Source organism: Heterodontus francisci, chromosome 33 (assembly GCF_036365525.1).
Source record: "Heterodontus francisci isolate sHetFra1 chromosome 33, sHetFra1.hap1, whole genome shotgun sequence".
Taxonomy (NCBI): Eukaryota; Metazoa; Chordata; class Chondrichthyes; order Heterodontiformes; family Heterodontidae; genus Heterodontus; species Heterodontus francisci.
The window spans coordinates 14,057,513-14,074,584 of record NC_090403.1 but is presented as its reverse complement, the minus strand read 5'-3'; the positions used below and the strand labels follow the sequence as shown (position 1 = coordinate 14,074,584).

Here is a 17,072-nt window from a genome sequence, read left to right as displayed (position 1 = left end):
TGAGACCATTGACCGAGACCAACAACTAAGACCAATGACCAAGACCTTCGACATAGATCATCGACCGAGATAATCAACTGATCATTGACTGAGGCCATCAACGAAGATCATCAACCAAGACCATCGACTGAGATCATCAACCGAGACCATTGACCGAGACCATCAACCAAGACCATCGACCGGCACCATCGACTGAGACCAACAACCAAGATCAACGACTGACCATCAGCCGACACCATCGACTGACCATTGGTTGAGACCATTGACTGACTGACCATTGACCGAGACCATCAACTGACCATTGGCGGAGACTATCGACTAAGAGGAGCGACCGAGACCATCGACCAACCATCGACTGAGATCAACAACCAAGACCATTGACTGACTATCAACTGAGACTCTCAACTGAGCATTGACCCAGATCATCAACCGAGAATATTGATCTAGACCTCGAGCTATGACGGAAATTATTACAACAATGCTTTAGTTACACCATAGATGTGTTCCCTTGGCGCAGTTGAAGGGGCAACATCCAGGTTCATCTACTTAACAGGAGCTGAAGTACTTCATAGAGGTCAGTCAGGGGAGATGCAATTGGTGAGGTCAGCTCTGTGGAGAATTTCGAATGGCAGAGAGGGAGCAGGGCTTAGGAATTAGGGAAAGGAGAAGCAGGGCATTAGGGTATAGAGAGAGGGGGAGCAGGGAATAAGAGTTTAGGGAGAGAAGTCCAGAGTCCAATAGTGTGGAGCTGGAATGGGAGCGGGGGGGTGTGGTTGGTGGGGAACAGGGCCACAGAGGCGGGGCAGGGAAGCGAAAGAGCGGATAAGTAAAGGGTGAGAGTTAGGATGTAGCACTGGAGAAAGTAACAGAGATTGAATGGAGTTAAAAACCAGGATGAGGATTTTGAAATTGATACACTGGGGACAGGATGGGGGCCACAGGTCGTTCAATGACGTAACCGGGGCTACAGATCAACCAATGACAGGACAGGGGCTAAAATCTCTGACAGTGTTCCACCATTCATCAGGACCAAAGTGACACTGCAGCATTCAATCAATTCTACACGCACTCTGACCATGAAATATATACACACTCACACACCCCTACGCACTCACACGCACCCCTACATACACACCCACACCTATACACTCTCACCCCTACACACTCACAAGTCCTTAGACACACACACCCCAACTGACACACACCCATATCCTCACAACCCTCAATAGACACACATTCAAACTCACACAGACACACACTCACACCCACAGCCCGACATGCAAACACACACAAAAACTTGTTGGGATGGTGTTCAGTGATTGGCTTTGGACTCTGGAATCTGGACTCCAGACTATGGGCTCTGGAGTCTTGGCTTTAAGCTCTAGATTCTGGAATCTGGACTCTGGGCTCTGAACTTTGGATTCTGAGATCCAGGCTCTGGGAGTGTTGAGAAAGCTGCAGCTTCCACTCGGGGTGTGACTCACTCTGCCAGTCTCCTGTTCACTCTGTTTTTTAATTGGTTTTGCTTCTCTTAAAGAAAACTGCTGAAGTCTACGCTTGTACTCATGCCACTCTTTGGGGTCCATTATGTGATTTTCATGGCGATGCCATACTCTGATGTGACCGGGATCCTTTGGCAGATCCAAATGCATTATGAGATGCTCTTCAACTCGTCTCAGGTAGGATTCTGAATTCTGGATTTGGGGCACTTGATGCTGGGATCAACTCTGGGCTCTAAACTCTGGGCTTCAGGCTCAAGCTCTGGACTCCAAGCTCATTTCTTTCAGTTTTGGGCTCTGGGCTTCAGGATTCGGATGCTAGGCACTGGGTGCTGAGCTCTGAATCTGACTCTGCCCACCTAATCAGTCTCAAGTTATCGAGACACATTTCACTTCATCAGAAGCTGAGATTTGGACAAGCTCTATGCATGCCTATTTTTTATATATATTATTTGGTCACAGGATGTGAGTGTCACTGACAAGGCCAGCATTTATTGCCCATTCTTAGTTGCCCTTGAGAAGGTGGTGGTGAGCTGCCTTCTTAAATTGCTGCAGTCCATGTGGAGTAGGTACACCCACAGTGCTATTAGGAAGGGAGTTCCAGGATTTTGATCCAGAGATCGTGAAGGAAGGGCGATATATTTCCAAGTCAGGATGGTGTGCGGCTTGGAGGGGAACTTGCAGGTGGTGGATGTGGGAATGTGGATTCACACTACCCATATAATTAAATGTACCTCGCTGTTGTTGGATCAGCACTCAATGGGTTAAAATAGCTGTCAGTTCTGCTGAAGAGGGATGCTTTGTAAAAGGATGAGAAGCTGAAAAATGAGCAAGTCACTCATCCATGTCTTCAAGGTTTGGGACATTGTTTATAGGAATAAAGTTATTAACGTGCTTAGAATGGAATCATCGGGAGAGGTTGATGAACATGAGTGTGTGTATCGTCTTGGCTCCATGTTATCTGAAGTCTGCATTATGTGTCTTTGACTGTATTGTAGTTTAGTGTTAGTATGTATGGAAAATACAGATCAAAGGTAGGATTGGTATAAATGATTAGTAGACCACTGTTTATTGTAGACAGGCTGCAACTGTGAAGCTTGGTGTCTAAGTTCTTGTAGTGAGTTGTGAACTCAATAATGAAGAATTACAGCAATGGAATTGTGTTGTATGATTTGACTGTGTACTCATGTTGGATTGTGTAACCTGAGCTCGTTAAAGGCAAACATTCGATTCTGCAGTTATTACAACTGAGGTCTACATTTAAAGTAATGAAAAAACCTAGAAGAGGAAAGCAGTTCAACAATGGCAGTCCCATGCACCTGCTGCTATTGTCCTTCTAGGTGGTAGAAGTCACAGGTTTGGAAGGTGTTGTCAAAGGATGCTTGGCGAGTTGCGGCAGTACATCTTGTACATGGTATCCACTGCAGCCATGGTGCGCCAATGGTGGAGGGAGTGAATGTTGAAGGTGGTAGACGGGGCAGCAATCAAACAAAATGCTTTTCCATGGATAGAGTATATCAGTACGAAATGCTCCTGAAGACCGGAGCGACGGCTGGCTCTCTCTCTCTCTCTCTCTCTGTGCCGACTCGCGATTTCAGAGGCTCCAGCATTTTACTGGGACATGACAAGCATTGTGAAGGTGGGTTCTGTGTTCACTGAAGGCAGGCCAACATGATGGAGGAGCTGCGTCTATTCCCACAGTCAACACCCTCAACTATCACACTGCCCTTTTGAATCTTTGTTGAGTGTTGTTGGAGCTGCACTCAGTTAAGTTTCTGGTCAACGTTAACCCCAGGATGTTGGTGATGGGGGAATTCAAAGAGAGGTGGTTAGATTCTCTCTTGTTGTAGATGGTCATTGTCTGGCACTTGCGTGGCGTGAATGTTACTTGCCACTTATCAGCCCAAGCCTGAATGTTGTCCAGGTATTCCTGCATGTGGGCATGGACTGCGTCACGATCTGGGGAGTTGCGAATGGTGCTGAACATTGTGCAATCATCAGCAAACATCCCCACTTCTGACCTTATGATGGAGGGAAGATCATTGATGAAGCAGCTGAAGATGGGTTGGGCCTAGGACACTACGCTGAGGAACTCCTGCAGTGATGTCCTAGGACTGAGATGACAGACCTCCAACAACTACAACCATCTTCCTTTGTGCTGGGTATGACTCTAACCAGTGGAAACTTTTCCCCCGTTTCCAATTGTTATTACATTAAACATTTCTGAACATTGCAGCTTTAAATTAAGTTTATCATCGAATGTTGTAATGTGCAGAAAGAAAGTGTAAGTCCAATTGACTTCAATTTTGCTAGGGCTCCTTGATGCCATACTCGGTCAAATGCTGCCTTGATGTCAAGGGCAGTCACTCTCATCTCACCTCTGGGATTTGGCTCTTTTGTCCATGTTTGGACCAAGGCTGTAATGAGGTCAGGAGCTGAGTGATCTTGGTGGAATCCAAACTGACCATTTGTAAGCAGGATATTGGGGAGTATGTGCTGCTTGATAGCACTGTTGATGACACCTTCCATTACTTTGTGATGATTGAGAGTAGACTGATGGGACGGTAATTGGCCGGATTAGATTTGCCCTGCTTTCTGTGGACAGGACATAGCTGAACCATTTTCCACATTGTTGGGTAGATGCCAATTTTGTAACTGTACTGGAACAGCTTGGCTAGGGGCGCGGCAAGTTCTGGAGTACAGGTCTTCAGTACTATTGCTGGAATGTTGTCAGGGCCTATAGCCTTTGCAGTATCCAGTGCGCTTAGCCATTTCTTGACATCACATGGAGTGAATCAAATTGGCTGAAGATTAGGATCTATGATGGTGGGGGCCTCCAGAGGAGGTGAAGATGGATCACTCACTCGACAGTTCTGGCTGAAGCTGGTTACAAATGCTTCAGCCTTACCTTTTGCACTGATGTGCTGGGCTCCCCTATCATTGCGGATAGGGATATCTGTGAAGCCTCCTCCTCCTGTTAGTTGTTTAATTGTCCACCACCATTCACGACTGGATGTGGCAGGACTGCAGAGCTTAGATCTGATCCGTTGGTTGTGGGATCGCTTAGCCCTGTCGGTTGCATGCTGCTTCTGCTGTTTAGCATGTATCTAGTCCTGTGCTGTAGCTTCACCAGGTTGACACCTCATTTTTAGGTATGCCTGGTGCTGCTCCTGGCATGCCCTCCTACACTCCTTATTGAATCAGGGTTGGCACCCCTGCTTGATGGGAATGGTAGAGTGGGGGATATACCGGACCATGAGGTTACAGATTGTGGTTGAGTACAATTCTGCTGCTGCTGATGGTCCACAGCGCCTCATGGATGTCCAGTTTTGCATTGCTAGATCTGTTCCGAATCTATCCCATTTAGCACGGTGATAGTGCCACACAACACTATGGGGAGTCTTCTTCTTCGTTGGCCTCCTTTTCTCGAGAGACAATGGGTAAGCACCTGGAAGTGGTCAGTGGTTTGTGAAGCAGCGCCTGGAGTGGCTATAAAGGCCAATTCTAGAGTGACAGACTCTTCCACAGGTGCTGCAGATAAAATTGGTTGTCAGGGCTGTTTCGCAGTTGGCTCTCTCCTTGCGCTTCTGTCTTTTTTCCTGCCAACTGCTAAGTCTCTTCGACTCGCCACACTTTATCCCCATCTTTATGGTTGCCCGCCAGCTCTGGCGATCGCTGGCAACTGATTCCCACGACTTGTGATCACAGGACTTCATGTCGCGTTTGCAGACGTCTTTAAAGCAGAGACAAGGACGGCCGGTGGGTCTGATACCAGTGACGAGTATCGTCAATGTAAAGACAGGACTTTGCCTCCATGAGGATTGTGCAGTGGTCACTGCTACCAGTGCTGTCATTGGCAGATGCATCTGTAACAGGTAGATTGGTGGGGACAAGGTCAAGTAGGTTTCTCGCTCCTATTAATTCATTCACCACCTGTTGCGGGCCCAGTCTGACAGATATGTTCTTCAGGACTCAGCTAGCTTGGTCAGTAGTGGTGCTGCTGAGCCACTTTTGGTGATGGACATTTAAGTCTCCCATCCAAAGTATATTCTGTGCACTTGCCACCCTGACTGCTTCTTCCAAGTGGTGTTCAACATGGAGGAGTACTGACTCATCAGCTGAGGGAGGGCGGTAGGTGGTAATCAGCAGGAGGTTTCCTTGCTCATGTTTGACCTGATGCCATGAGACGTCATGGGGTCCGGAGTCAATGTTGAGGACTCCCAGGGTGACACCTTGCTATGTGTCCCCGCCCCAGGTCTGTCCTGCTTGAGGAACAGAACATACCTGGGATGGTGATGGAGAAGTCTGGGCATAGGCTAAAGGTATGAAACAGCTTTTATCAAAGTCACAAATGACATCCTATGTGACTGAGACAAAGGTAATCTTTCCCTCCTCGTCCTTCTCGACCAGTCTGTAGCCTTTGACAGGGTTGACCACACCATCCTCCTCCAACACCTCTCCACTGTAGTCCAGCTGGGTGAGACTGGTCTCACCTGGTTCCATTCTTATCTATCTAGTGGTCGTCAGAGAATCACCTGCAATGGCTTCTCTTCCTGCTCCTGCACTGTTACCTCTGGTATCCCTCAAGGATCTATCCCTCCTATTTCTCATCTACATGCTGCCCCTCAGTGACATCATCAGAAAACACAACATAGTTTTCAACATGTACGCTGACATCACCCAGCTCTACCTCGCCACCATCTCTCTCAATCCCTCCACTGTCTCTAAATTGTCAGACTGCTTGTCTGGTATCCAGTACTGAATGAGTAGAAATTTCCTGTAACCAGAAGGCCGGTAAGCCTTACATCAGTGGTAGGGAAATTATTAGAGAGGATTCTTTGGGACAGGATTTTCTTCCATTTGGAAACAAACAAACTTATTAGCGAGAGGCAGCATGGTTTTGTGAAGGGGAGGTCGTGTCTCACTAATTTGATTGAGCTTTTTGAGGAAGTGATGAAGATGATTGATGAAGGAAGGGCAGTGGATGTTATCTATATGGACTTCAGTAAAGCCTTTGACAAGGTCCTTCATGGCAGACTGGTACAAAAGGTGAAGTCACACGGGATCAGAGGTGAGCTGGCAAGATGGATACAGAACTGACTCTGTCATAGAAGACAGAGGGTAGCAGTGGAAGGGTGCTTTACTGAATGGAGGGCTGTGACTAGTGGTGTTCCGCAGGGATCAGTGCTGGGACCTTTGCTCTTTGTAGTATATATAAATGATTTGGAGGAAAATGTAGCTGGTCTGATTAGTAAGTTTGCGGACGACACAAAGGTTGGTGGAGCTGCGGATAGTGATGAGGATTGTCAGAGGATACAGCAGGATATAGATCGGTTGGAGACTTGGGCAGAGAAATGGCAGATGGAGTTTAATCCAGACAAATGTGAGGTAATGCATTTTGGAAGATCAAATGCAGGTGGGAAGTATACAGTAAATGGCAGAACCCTTAGGAGTATTGACAGGCAGAGAGATCTGGGCGTACAGGTCCACAGGTCACTGAAAGTGGCAACGCAGGTGGATAAGGTAGTCAAGAAGGTATACGGCATGCTTGCCTTCATCGGTTGGGGCATAGAGTATAAAAATTGGCAAGTCATGCTGCAGCTGTACAGAACTTTAGTTAGGCCACACTTAAAATATTGTGTGCAATTCTGGTCACCACACTACCAGAAGGACGTGGAGGCTTTGGAGAGGGTACAGAAGAGGTTTACCAGGATGTTGCCTGGTCTGGAGGACATTAGCTATGAGGAGAGGTTGGATAAACTCGGATTGTTTTCACTGGAACGACGGAGGTGGAGGGGTGACATGATAGAGGTTTACAAAGTTATGAGCGGCATGGACAGAGTGGATAGTCAGAAGCTTTTTCCCAGGGTGGAAGAGTCAGTTACTAGGGGACATAGGTTTAAGGTGAGAGGGGCAAAGTTTAGAGGGGATGTGCGAGGCAAGTTCTTTACACAGAGGGTGGTGAGTGCCTGGAAATTGCTGCCGGGGGAGATGGTGGAAGCAGGTACGATAATGACGTTTAAGAGGCATCTTGACAAATACATGAATAGGATGGGAATAGAGGGATATGGTCCCCAGAAGTGCAGAAGGTTTTTGTTTAGGCAGGCATCAAGATCGGCGCAGGCTTGGAAGGCCGAATGGCCTGTTCCTGTGCTGTACTGTTCTTTGTTCTTTGTTCAGATATTGGGAAAACCAAAACCATTGTCTTCGGTCCCCACCACAAACTCTGCTCCCAGGCCAGTGACTCCGCACCTCTTCCTAGCAATTGTCTGAGGCTGAACCAGTCTGTTTGCAGCCTTGGTGTCGTATTTGACCGCAAGATGAGCTTCCAACCACATTTCAGTGCCATTACTAAGACCACCTATTTCCACCTCCGTAACATTGCCTGACTTTGCCCCACCTGCTCATCTTATCCCATCTCATCTGTTGCTGAAACCTTGATCCATACCTTTGCTACCTCTGGACCTGACTATTCCAAAGTACTCCTGGCCAGCCTCCCATGTTCTACTGTCTGTAAACTTGACATCATCCAAAACTCTGCTGCCCGTGTCCTAACTCACACCAAATCCCATTCACCTGTCACCTCTGTGCTCGCTGACCTATGCTGGCTCTCGGTTAAGCAAAGCTTTGATTTTAACTCTCTCTTCCTTGTTTTCAAATCTTTCTATGGCTTCTCCCCCTCTCTATCTCTGTAATCTCCTCCAGCCCAACAACCTTCCGAGATATCTGCCCTCATCTAATTCTGGCTGCTTCAGCTTTGTGAATTTTAATCACTTCACTATTGGTGGCTGTGCCTCCAACTGCCCGGGCCCTAGCTCTGGAATTCTCTCCCTCAACCCCTCTGCCTCTCGACCTCACTTTCCTCCTTTAAGACAGTCTTTCACCAAGTCTGTTGTAATATCTCTTTATGTGGCTCAGTGTCAGATTTTGTTTGTGAATGTTCCTGGGAAGTGGCTTGAGACATTTCACTCTGTTACATGTGCTATATTGCACAAGTTGTTGTCAGATGAGCCTCACAAAAATATTTACTTTTCATTGTCTCTCTCTCTCTCTCTCTCTCTCTCTAAATTTATCTACATATAAATAGACCTCTACCTTGGTCTCTCTTTATTTATTTATATCTCTGTTTCATTGTCAGTACATTGCTATGCATTTCTCTACCAAACTGACTCTATACAATAACCTGCTTAATGTAATAAGGATCACTATCTCAGTTGTTTACTGTTGTAAACTTGAGTATTGCTGAAAATAGAGACATGTTATCGAAGCTTTTAATCTTGCACTCATCAGGACAATCTGCACGAATAACCAATGTAAAGGAAAACAACAACTTATACTGCATGAAAAGAGAGTGCTGATTGGTTGGCAAGTAAACTCTGATTGTTCAAGGTGTTGCCATGGAGAATGCACCAGTTTACAGTGACTGACAGTTAACTGCCAAGCTTTGTTTGAAATTTAAACCAGGCAGCTTGACTCTGATTGGTCAAGGCATTGCCCTGAGGAATGAACCAGCGAATGGCCGTCACTTATTTTGTTCAGCTGAAACAGGCGCAATGTGTGTACATGGTATTTCTGTCTGCAAAGAATAGGGCCCTGTGAGTTGAAAAGCTTCGACAACATGTCTCCATTTTCAGCAATTCTCAAGTTCTGTACTGCCAAACGACGGTTGTAAAGATGTTTGTTTTCCTGTGTGATTCTCCCTCTCTGGGTCCCCAGTCCCAGTGTCATATTTATTCCCTGCCAGAGGAATCCTACACACAAGCCTGCAACAATGCCTAATACCCGGGTCCAATTTACCTTCACATGTGGCTGAGTGTCCAGCCTTTCCCAGGGATATTCCCCAGGGAATTATTAAACCAATTAAAGTGTGGGAGGGGAAAATCGACACTGTGGGAGATCTTGACTATGGGTGATAGCGAGACGGCAACACGATTTACATCTTTCTTGACTTTTATTTTCATTGATTTCAAGAGAACTTTTTTTTATTCATTCATGGGATGTGGGCATCGCTGGCTAGGTCAGCATTTGTTGTCCATCCCTAATTGCCCTTGAGAAGGTGGTGGTGAGCTTTACTTTACTCTGTATCTAGCCCGTGCTGTACCTGCTCTGAGAGTGTTTGATGAGACCGTGTAGAGGAGCTTCACTCTATATCTAACCCATGCTGTACCTGGTCTTGGAGTGTTTGGTGGGACAGTGTAGAGGGAGCTTCGCTCTATATCTAACCCATGCTGCACTTGGTCTTGGAGTGTTTGGTGGGATAGTGTAGAGGGATTTTAACTCTGGATCTAAGAGTGTTTCTTCTCTCATGTTTTCTCTATTGCTTTTTCTCTTTCCACGGTCTGCTTTGCTGTGGAATTTGCAAGTTTTCCTCTTGATTCTTCTCACTGGAGACAGTTGTGAGGGTGGGGCTATCCCAGCAGGCATAGATATCTATCTAACTCTGCTTCTCTTTCCACAAATGCTGCTGAGTATTTCCAGCATTTCTTGTTTTTGTTTCAGATTTCCAGCATCCGCAGTATTTTGCTTTTATTATAGATATCTATCTATAGGGAATATACATTTAATTATGTGACTTTGGATCCTGGGCCAGCATTAGATCAAAGCAAGAGAAATTATGGCACTTCCCAATGTAATGGAACTGGCGGAAAATTGTACCTCTCCTCCCAATTATTGGGGACTTAATGGCACGGAAAGTCCTCATCAGGGAACTCCTCTTTGCTGATGATGCTGCATTAACATCTCACACTGAAGAGTGTCTGCAGAGTCTCATCGACAGGTTTGCAGCTGCCTGCAATGGATTTGGCCTAACCATCAGCCTCAAGAAAACGAACATCATGGGACAGGACGTCAGTAATGTTCCATCCATCAATATTGGTGACCATGCTCTGGAAGTGGTTCAAGAATTCACCTACCTAGGCTCAACTATCACCAGTAACCTGTCTATCAATGCAGAAATCAACAAGCGCATGGGAAAGGTGTCCGCTGCTATGTCCAGACTGGCCAAGAGAGTGTGGGAAAATGGCGCACTGACACGGAACTCAAAAGTCCGAGTGTATCAGGCCTGTGTCCTCAGTACCTTGCTCTACGGCAGCGAGGCCTGGACAACGTATGTCAGCCAAGAGCGACGTCTCAATTCATTCCATCTTCACTGCCTCTGGAGAATCCTTGGCATCAGGTGGCAGGACCGTATCTCCAACACAGAAGTCCTCGAGGCGGCCAACATCCCCAGCGGCACAGTGGCGCAGTGGTTAGCACCGCAGCCTCACAGCTCCAGCGACCCGGGTTCAATTCTGGGTACTGCCTGTGTGGAGTTTGCAAGTTCTCCCTGTGTCTGCGTGGGTTTTCGTCGGGTGCTAAGGTTTCCTCCCACAACCAAAAGACTTGCAAGTTGGTAGGTAAATTGACCATTATAAATTGCCCCTAGTATAGGTAGGTGGTAGGGAATATGGGATTAGTGTAGGATTAGTATAAATGGGTGGTTGATGGTCGGCACAGACTCGGTGGGCCGAAGGGCCTGTTTCAGTGCTGTATCTCTAAATAAATAAATAAATACACCCGACTGAGCCAGCGGCGCCTGAGATGGCTTGGCCATGTGAGCCGCATGGAAGATGGCAGGATCCCCAAGTACACATTGTACAGCGAGCTCGCCACTGGTATCAGACCCACTGGCCGTCCATGTCTCCGCTTTAAAGACGTCTACAAACGCGACATGAAGTCCTGTGACATTGACCACAAGTCGTGGGAGTCAGTTGCCAGCAATCGCCAGAGCTGGTGGGCAGCCATAAAGGCGGGGCGAAAGAGTGGCGAGTCAAAGAGACTTAGCAGTTGCCAGGAAAAAAGACAGAAGCGCAAGGGGAGAGCCAACTGTGCAACAGCCCCGACAACCAATTTTATCTGCAACACCTGTGGAAGAGTCTGTCACTCTAGAATTGGCCTTTATAGCCACTCCAGGCGCTGCTTCACAAACCACTGACCACCTCCAGGCGCTTACCCATTGTCTCTCGAGACAAGGAGGCCAAAGAAGAAGAATGGCATGACTTACAATCTATTGGGCAAGGTGTATACTAATGGCAGAGGAAGTAGAGATGGAGACAGGTCCTGTGAACAGGATACAGGAATGATTCAATGATAAAAGGTGGGGAGAGGGGCAGCTTCTCATTACTTAATTATTTGAGGAGTTGTATATATGGACTTTCAGAAGACGTTTGGTAATGTGCCACATAATAAACTTGCTGATGCCCATGAGATTAAACTGTCGCACTGATACAAAATTGGCTGAGACACAGAAAGCCGAGAGTTGAGGTGAATGGTTGTTTTTAAGACTGGGGTGAAGTAAACAGTGCTGTTCCTTAGGGGTTGATATGAGGACCACTGCTGTTTTTGATATATTTTCATGGCATGGGCTTGGGTATACAGGGCATAATTTCAAAGTTTGCAGATGACACAAAGCGTACAAATGCAGTAAATAGCAAGGGGGACTTTTTGTTGCTGTACTGTGTAGCTGAGGAGAGACCAGACTGATGTTGTTGTCTGTAATCCTGTCCTGAAAAGACACCCCTTTGTTCCTCAGAACAATTACCTTTTAAGGTGAATTTTACAAGGGTTGACTTCGCCCATGTGACTTCAGGTTTCAGTTCTAACTGGGCTGGATAATGGCCTTGATGATGGCCCCATTCTGAGGAGATGAGGTGGTTCACACTCCATTGTAATGGAAGTTATTCAGAGATGAGAAGTCTGCGAAGGGGCTTGTCTCATTGTGTTTGAGTTTAGCTCACATCCAGGTATGATGATCTGTCGTATCACCAAGCAGATTGGGCTGAATTGGTTTCAGTCTTTGTAGACATGGATGTGGATTGGAGTGCAAGAGATGTTGAGGGTCATGTGTCTTGTCCTCCATTTTGTTGACAGCACATGTATCAGTCTCTTTAAAATTGTTCCAATTTTTTATAACTCTTCAGTTTGGTTCTGTATTTTTCATCACTGCACTCCTCGTGAGCATGATATGATATAAAACATTAGTTTAACCCCAGCCGGAGAATTGTGTCTAATTCCAGGCACCACATTTTAGGAAGGACACGAAAGCTTTGGAGAGCGTGCAAATAGATTTATGAGAATGGTTCCAAGAATGAGGGATTATAGTCACATGAATAGACTGGAGAAGCTGGGATTGTTCTCCTTAGACTAGAGAAGGTTAAGAAGAAATTTAGTGGAGGTGTTTAAAATCATGAAGTGTTTAGAGGGAGTAAATAAAGAAAAACTCTTTCCAATGGCTGAAGTGTCGATAACCAGAGGCACAGGTTTAAGGTGATTGGAAAACGAACCAGAGGTGGTATGTTTTTATGATGTGAGGAGAAAAGCTTTTACACAATGAGAGGTTAGGATTTGGAATGCACTGTCTGATTGGGTGGTGGATATAGATTCAGTAGTAGCCTTCAAAAAGGGAATTAGATATATAGAGTCATAGAGAGATACAGCACTGAAACAGGCCCTTCAGCCCACTGAGTCTGTGCTGACCAACAACCACCCATTTATACTAATCCTACATTAATCCCATATTCCCTACCACATCCCCACCATTCTCCTACCACCTACCTACACTAGGGGCAATTTACAATGGCCAATTTACCTATCAACCTGCAAGTCTTTGGCTGTGGGAGGAAACCAGAGCACCCGGAGGAAACCCACGCAGACACAGGGAGAACTTGCATACTCCGCACAGGCAGTACCCAGAATTGAACCCGGGTCACTGGAGCTGTGAGGTTGCAGTGCTAACCACTGTGGCACTGTGCCACCCTTGAAGCAAAACAAATTGCAGGGATATGGGGAAAGAGTGGGGAGTGGGACTAACTGGATTGCGCTACGAAAGAGCCAGTGCAGATCTGATGGGCTGAATGGCCTCTGTCTGTGCTGGACAATGATTCTATTCTATGGCACTGTTTATAATTTTTTTCTTTTTTCCCCCAAACAGGGCTTCTTCGTTGCTTTTATTTACTGTTTCTGCAATGGAGAGGTGAGTCACTAGGCTGCATGTAAAAAAAACTGTCATAATATCTCCTTATGTGGCTTCATATCACATTTTGTCTGATTGCAGTGAGTGATCTGTGTTTTGAATCTAGAGTTTTGAAGAATGAGAGGTGATCTCATCAAAAATGAGAAATTACTGACAGACACATTGGGCTGAATTTGATCAGCGTGAGGTGACATGCTGTGAAAGGGGTGGGGTCTTCCGACATGGAAGTGCCACCGCACAGCCCCTGCAATATTATTTGCGGGGGCTGATTTAAATGGAGGGGGCAGAGTGGCCGCCCCCGACGACATAGAGGGGGCAGACGCCACGTCCCCGGCAATGGCGTCCGGCGCCACCACACAGACACCGGCGCCATTTTTAAAGGGCTTTAAGCCCTTAGCAAAGATTTAAATTATTAAAAGTACAGTAGACATGGTTTTTTTTAAATAAATAATTTGGAGATGGAGGCCCTTCCCCAACCTCTCAATGGTCTTCTCATATTAAGAAAACTTACTTTATTCCCGACCCAAACTTTCCCACCCAACCTTCTGACATTTGCCCTTCAACCCCCTCCCACCATCCCCACAGCCAATAAGAAGTGTTTTCCCTGCTACCCCACCCCTCCCATACAGCGTTCCGAAGGCGCGCGAGTTGCGTTTGGCAGCCATCAAATCAGCGTGGGACGGTCACCACCGGCAGGTAAGTTCATTTGCATCTAATTTTTGTTATTTTAAATATTTAGATGACAGCCCCACCGCACCGAGGTGCCCCGCCACCGGTAATATGTGGCGGGCCCTTCTTGACGTCAGGAGTCGAGGCAGGCCTCTACCCGTAGAATTTTACTGGCCCCCCCTGCTGTCAAGGGGCTGGTAAAATTCAGCCCATAGGAACAGAGGAGCAGGAGTAGGCCATTCAGCCCATCGAGCCTGCTCTGCCATTTGATTAGATCATAGCTAATCATCTACCTCAACGCCACCTTCCTACACTATCCCCATATCCCTTGATGTCATTAGTATCCAGATATCTCTTGATTTCTGTCTTGAACATGCTCAATGAACAAACCCTCACCACAGCCCTCTGGGGTTGAGAATTCCAAAGATTCACCCTGCCCCCACCCCTCTGAGTAAAGAAATTCTCCCTCAACTCATTCTTAAATGGCCTACCCCTTATTCTGAGACTCTGTCCCCTGGTTCTAGACTCACCAGCCAGGGGAAACATCCTATCTACGTCCACCTTGTCACACCCTGTAAGAATGTTGTAAGTTTCAATGAGATCACCTCTCATTCTTCGAAACTCTAGAGAATACAGGCCCAGTTTCCTCAATCTCTCCTCATAAGACAATCCCACCATCCCAGGGATTAATCTGGTGAACTTCCATTGCACTCCCTCTATGACAAGTATATCCTTCCTTAGATAAGGAGACCAAAACTGTACACAATACTCCAGGCGTGGTTTCACCAAGGCTCTTTATAACTGCAGCAAGACTTCTTTACTTCTGTATTCTAAACCCTTACGATGAAGGCCAACATACTATTTGCCTTCCTAATTGCTTGCTGCACCTGCATGAGTCACCTCCTTTTAGTGACTCATGAACAAGGACACCCAGATCCCTTTGGACATCAACACTTCCCAACCTCTCACCCTTTAAGAAATGCTCTGTCTTTCTGTTTGTTCTACCAAAGTGGATCACCTCACACTTATTCACATTATATTCCTCTGACATGTTTTTGCTCATTCACTTAGCCTGTCCAAGTCCCCTTGAAGCCTCCTTGCATCTTCTTCACAACTTACATTCCCACCTAGTTTTGTGTCATCAGCAAATTTGGAAATATTACAATTGGTCCGCATATCCAAGTCATATATATAGATTGTGATCAGCTGTGGCCCAATCACTGATCGTTGTGGTCCCTCACTAGAAACAGTCTGCCATCCTGAGAATGACCCTTTATTGCTACTCTCTGCTTTCTGTCTGTTAACTAATTCTCGATTCATAGCAGTATATTACCCCCAATCCCATGTTCTCTAATTTTGTTCACTAACCTCCTGTGTGGGACCTTATCAAAAGCCTCTGAAAATCCAAATACACCACATCCATTGGTTCTCCTTTATCTATGCTATAAGTACCATCCTCAAAAAACACCAACATATTTTTCAAACATGATTTCCCATTCATAAATCCATGTTGACTCTGCCCAATCATCTCATTATTTTCTAAGTATCTAGTTATCACATCCTTTATAATAGGTTCAAACATTTCCCCTACTACTGGCGTCAAACTACAGGTCTGTAGTTCCCTGTTTTCTCTCTCCATCCTTTCTTAAATAGTGGGGTTATATTTACTACTTTCAAGTCTGTAGGAACCTTCCCAGAATCTATAGAATTTTGAAAGATAACCACCAATGCATCACTATCACCACTATCTCTATAGCCACCTCCTTCAACACTCTGGGCTGCAGCTCATCTGGTCCAGGGGATTTATCAACCTTCAATCCAGTTAATTCTTCGAGTGTTACCTCTTTATTAATAGAGTCATAGAATCATAGACTCTATTTATTAATTCTATTTTGTTTCAGTTCCTCATTTTCACAGGTTCCTTGGAATTCTTGTTGTTGCTGGTGAAGTTCGGCTGTAGAGGCCGATTGCTCAGCATGCTGGAATTTGTTGTATGCCTGGGATTATGTGTCTGGGACGGTGTCAGGGACTCTGACTGAGAGTTTGTGTGTACTGTATTGCACTGTGACCAGGACTGTGTCACAGACCGTGTCTACTGTATCTGGGATTGGACTCAAACCCATGGCCTTCTGACTTGGAGACAAAAGTGTTTGATACAAACTGAGCAAAGTTATTGGACTCAAAGGAGCTGCAAGGGGTTTAAGCTGACACTCAAGGACATCATAATCCCAATCACCACTTCACAGTGACATTATACACCAATCACCACATCTTTAACTGTGTGTTTTATTCTGTGCTCTGTCTAGGTCCAGGCGGAGATTAAGAAGTCCTGGTTCAGGAGGAATCTAACTCTGAACTTTAATCAGAAGATCCGAGCTGGCAGCAGCTGCCCCTATGGAGCAGTGACCTCTCATGCCACCAATAGCATTAGCACCACCATGGCTACCAGAGGAGTGTCCACACTGCACAGTAACACCAAGCACTGCGTACTGCCGCTGCACTCCTTCTCCAATCTGCCCGGCTACATCACAAGCACTTCCCAGTCTGAAAACTCCCTGCCCTCCCCAACCCTGGAGAACATCAAGAGGAAGATAGAGAGCAAAGAGCATTTTGCAAATCAGGAGCAGGAAAAACCCAAAACTCCTCTCCACAATCAATGGGAAACTGTCTTGTGAAAAACATGGGTTGTATTATCGCTTGCAACTTTCCCCTCCTGAATAAACAGGAACATTGTATGGTGAGCTAAGCAGTGGTGCGAGTACTTTGTTGACCTTGTCTAAACCTGTCATAATCTTGTGCACCTCTGTCAAACATCCCTTCAATCTCCTTTGCTCCAAGTGTGTCCAACCTAACCTTGTAGCAGAAATCCCTCATCCCTGGAACCATTCTGGTAA

The 17,072-nt window shown here is 46.1% G+C and overlaps 1 protein-coding gene across 1 annotated transcript in view; it reads left to right on the top strand.

Moving 5' to 3' along the window:
• The window catches only part of LOC137347980 (parathyroid hormone/parathyroid hormone-related peptide receptor-like), a 143,769-nt gene extending 126,916 nt beyond the window's left edge, over window positions 1–16,853 (top strand). Inside the window, exons 15-17 of the mRNA XM_068013051.1 lie at window positions 1,538–1,679; window positions 13,468–13,509; window positions 16,485–16,853. Coding sequence (XP_067869152.1) covers window positions 1,538–1,679; window positions 13,468–13,509; window positions 16,485–16,853 — 553 coding nt within the window. The remainder of the gene's footprint in view (window positions 1–1,537; window positions 1,680–13,467; window positions 13,510–16,484) is intronic.
• The last annotated feature ends 219 nt before the right edge of the window (window positions 16,854–17,072 follow it).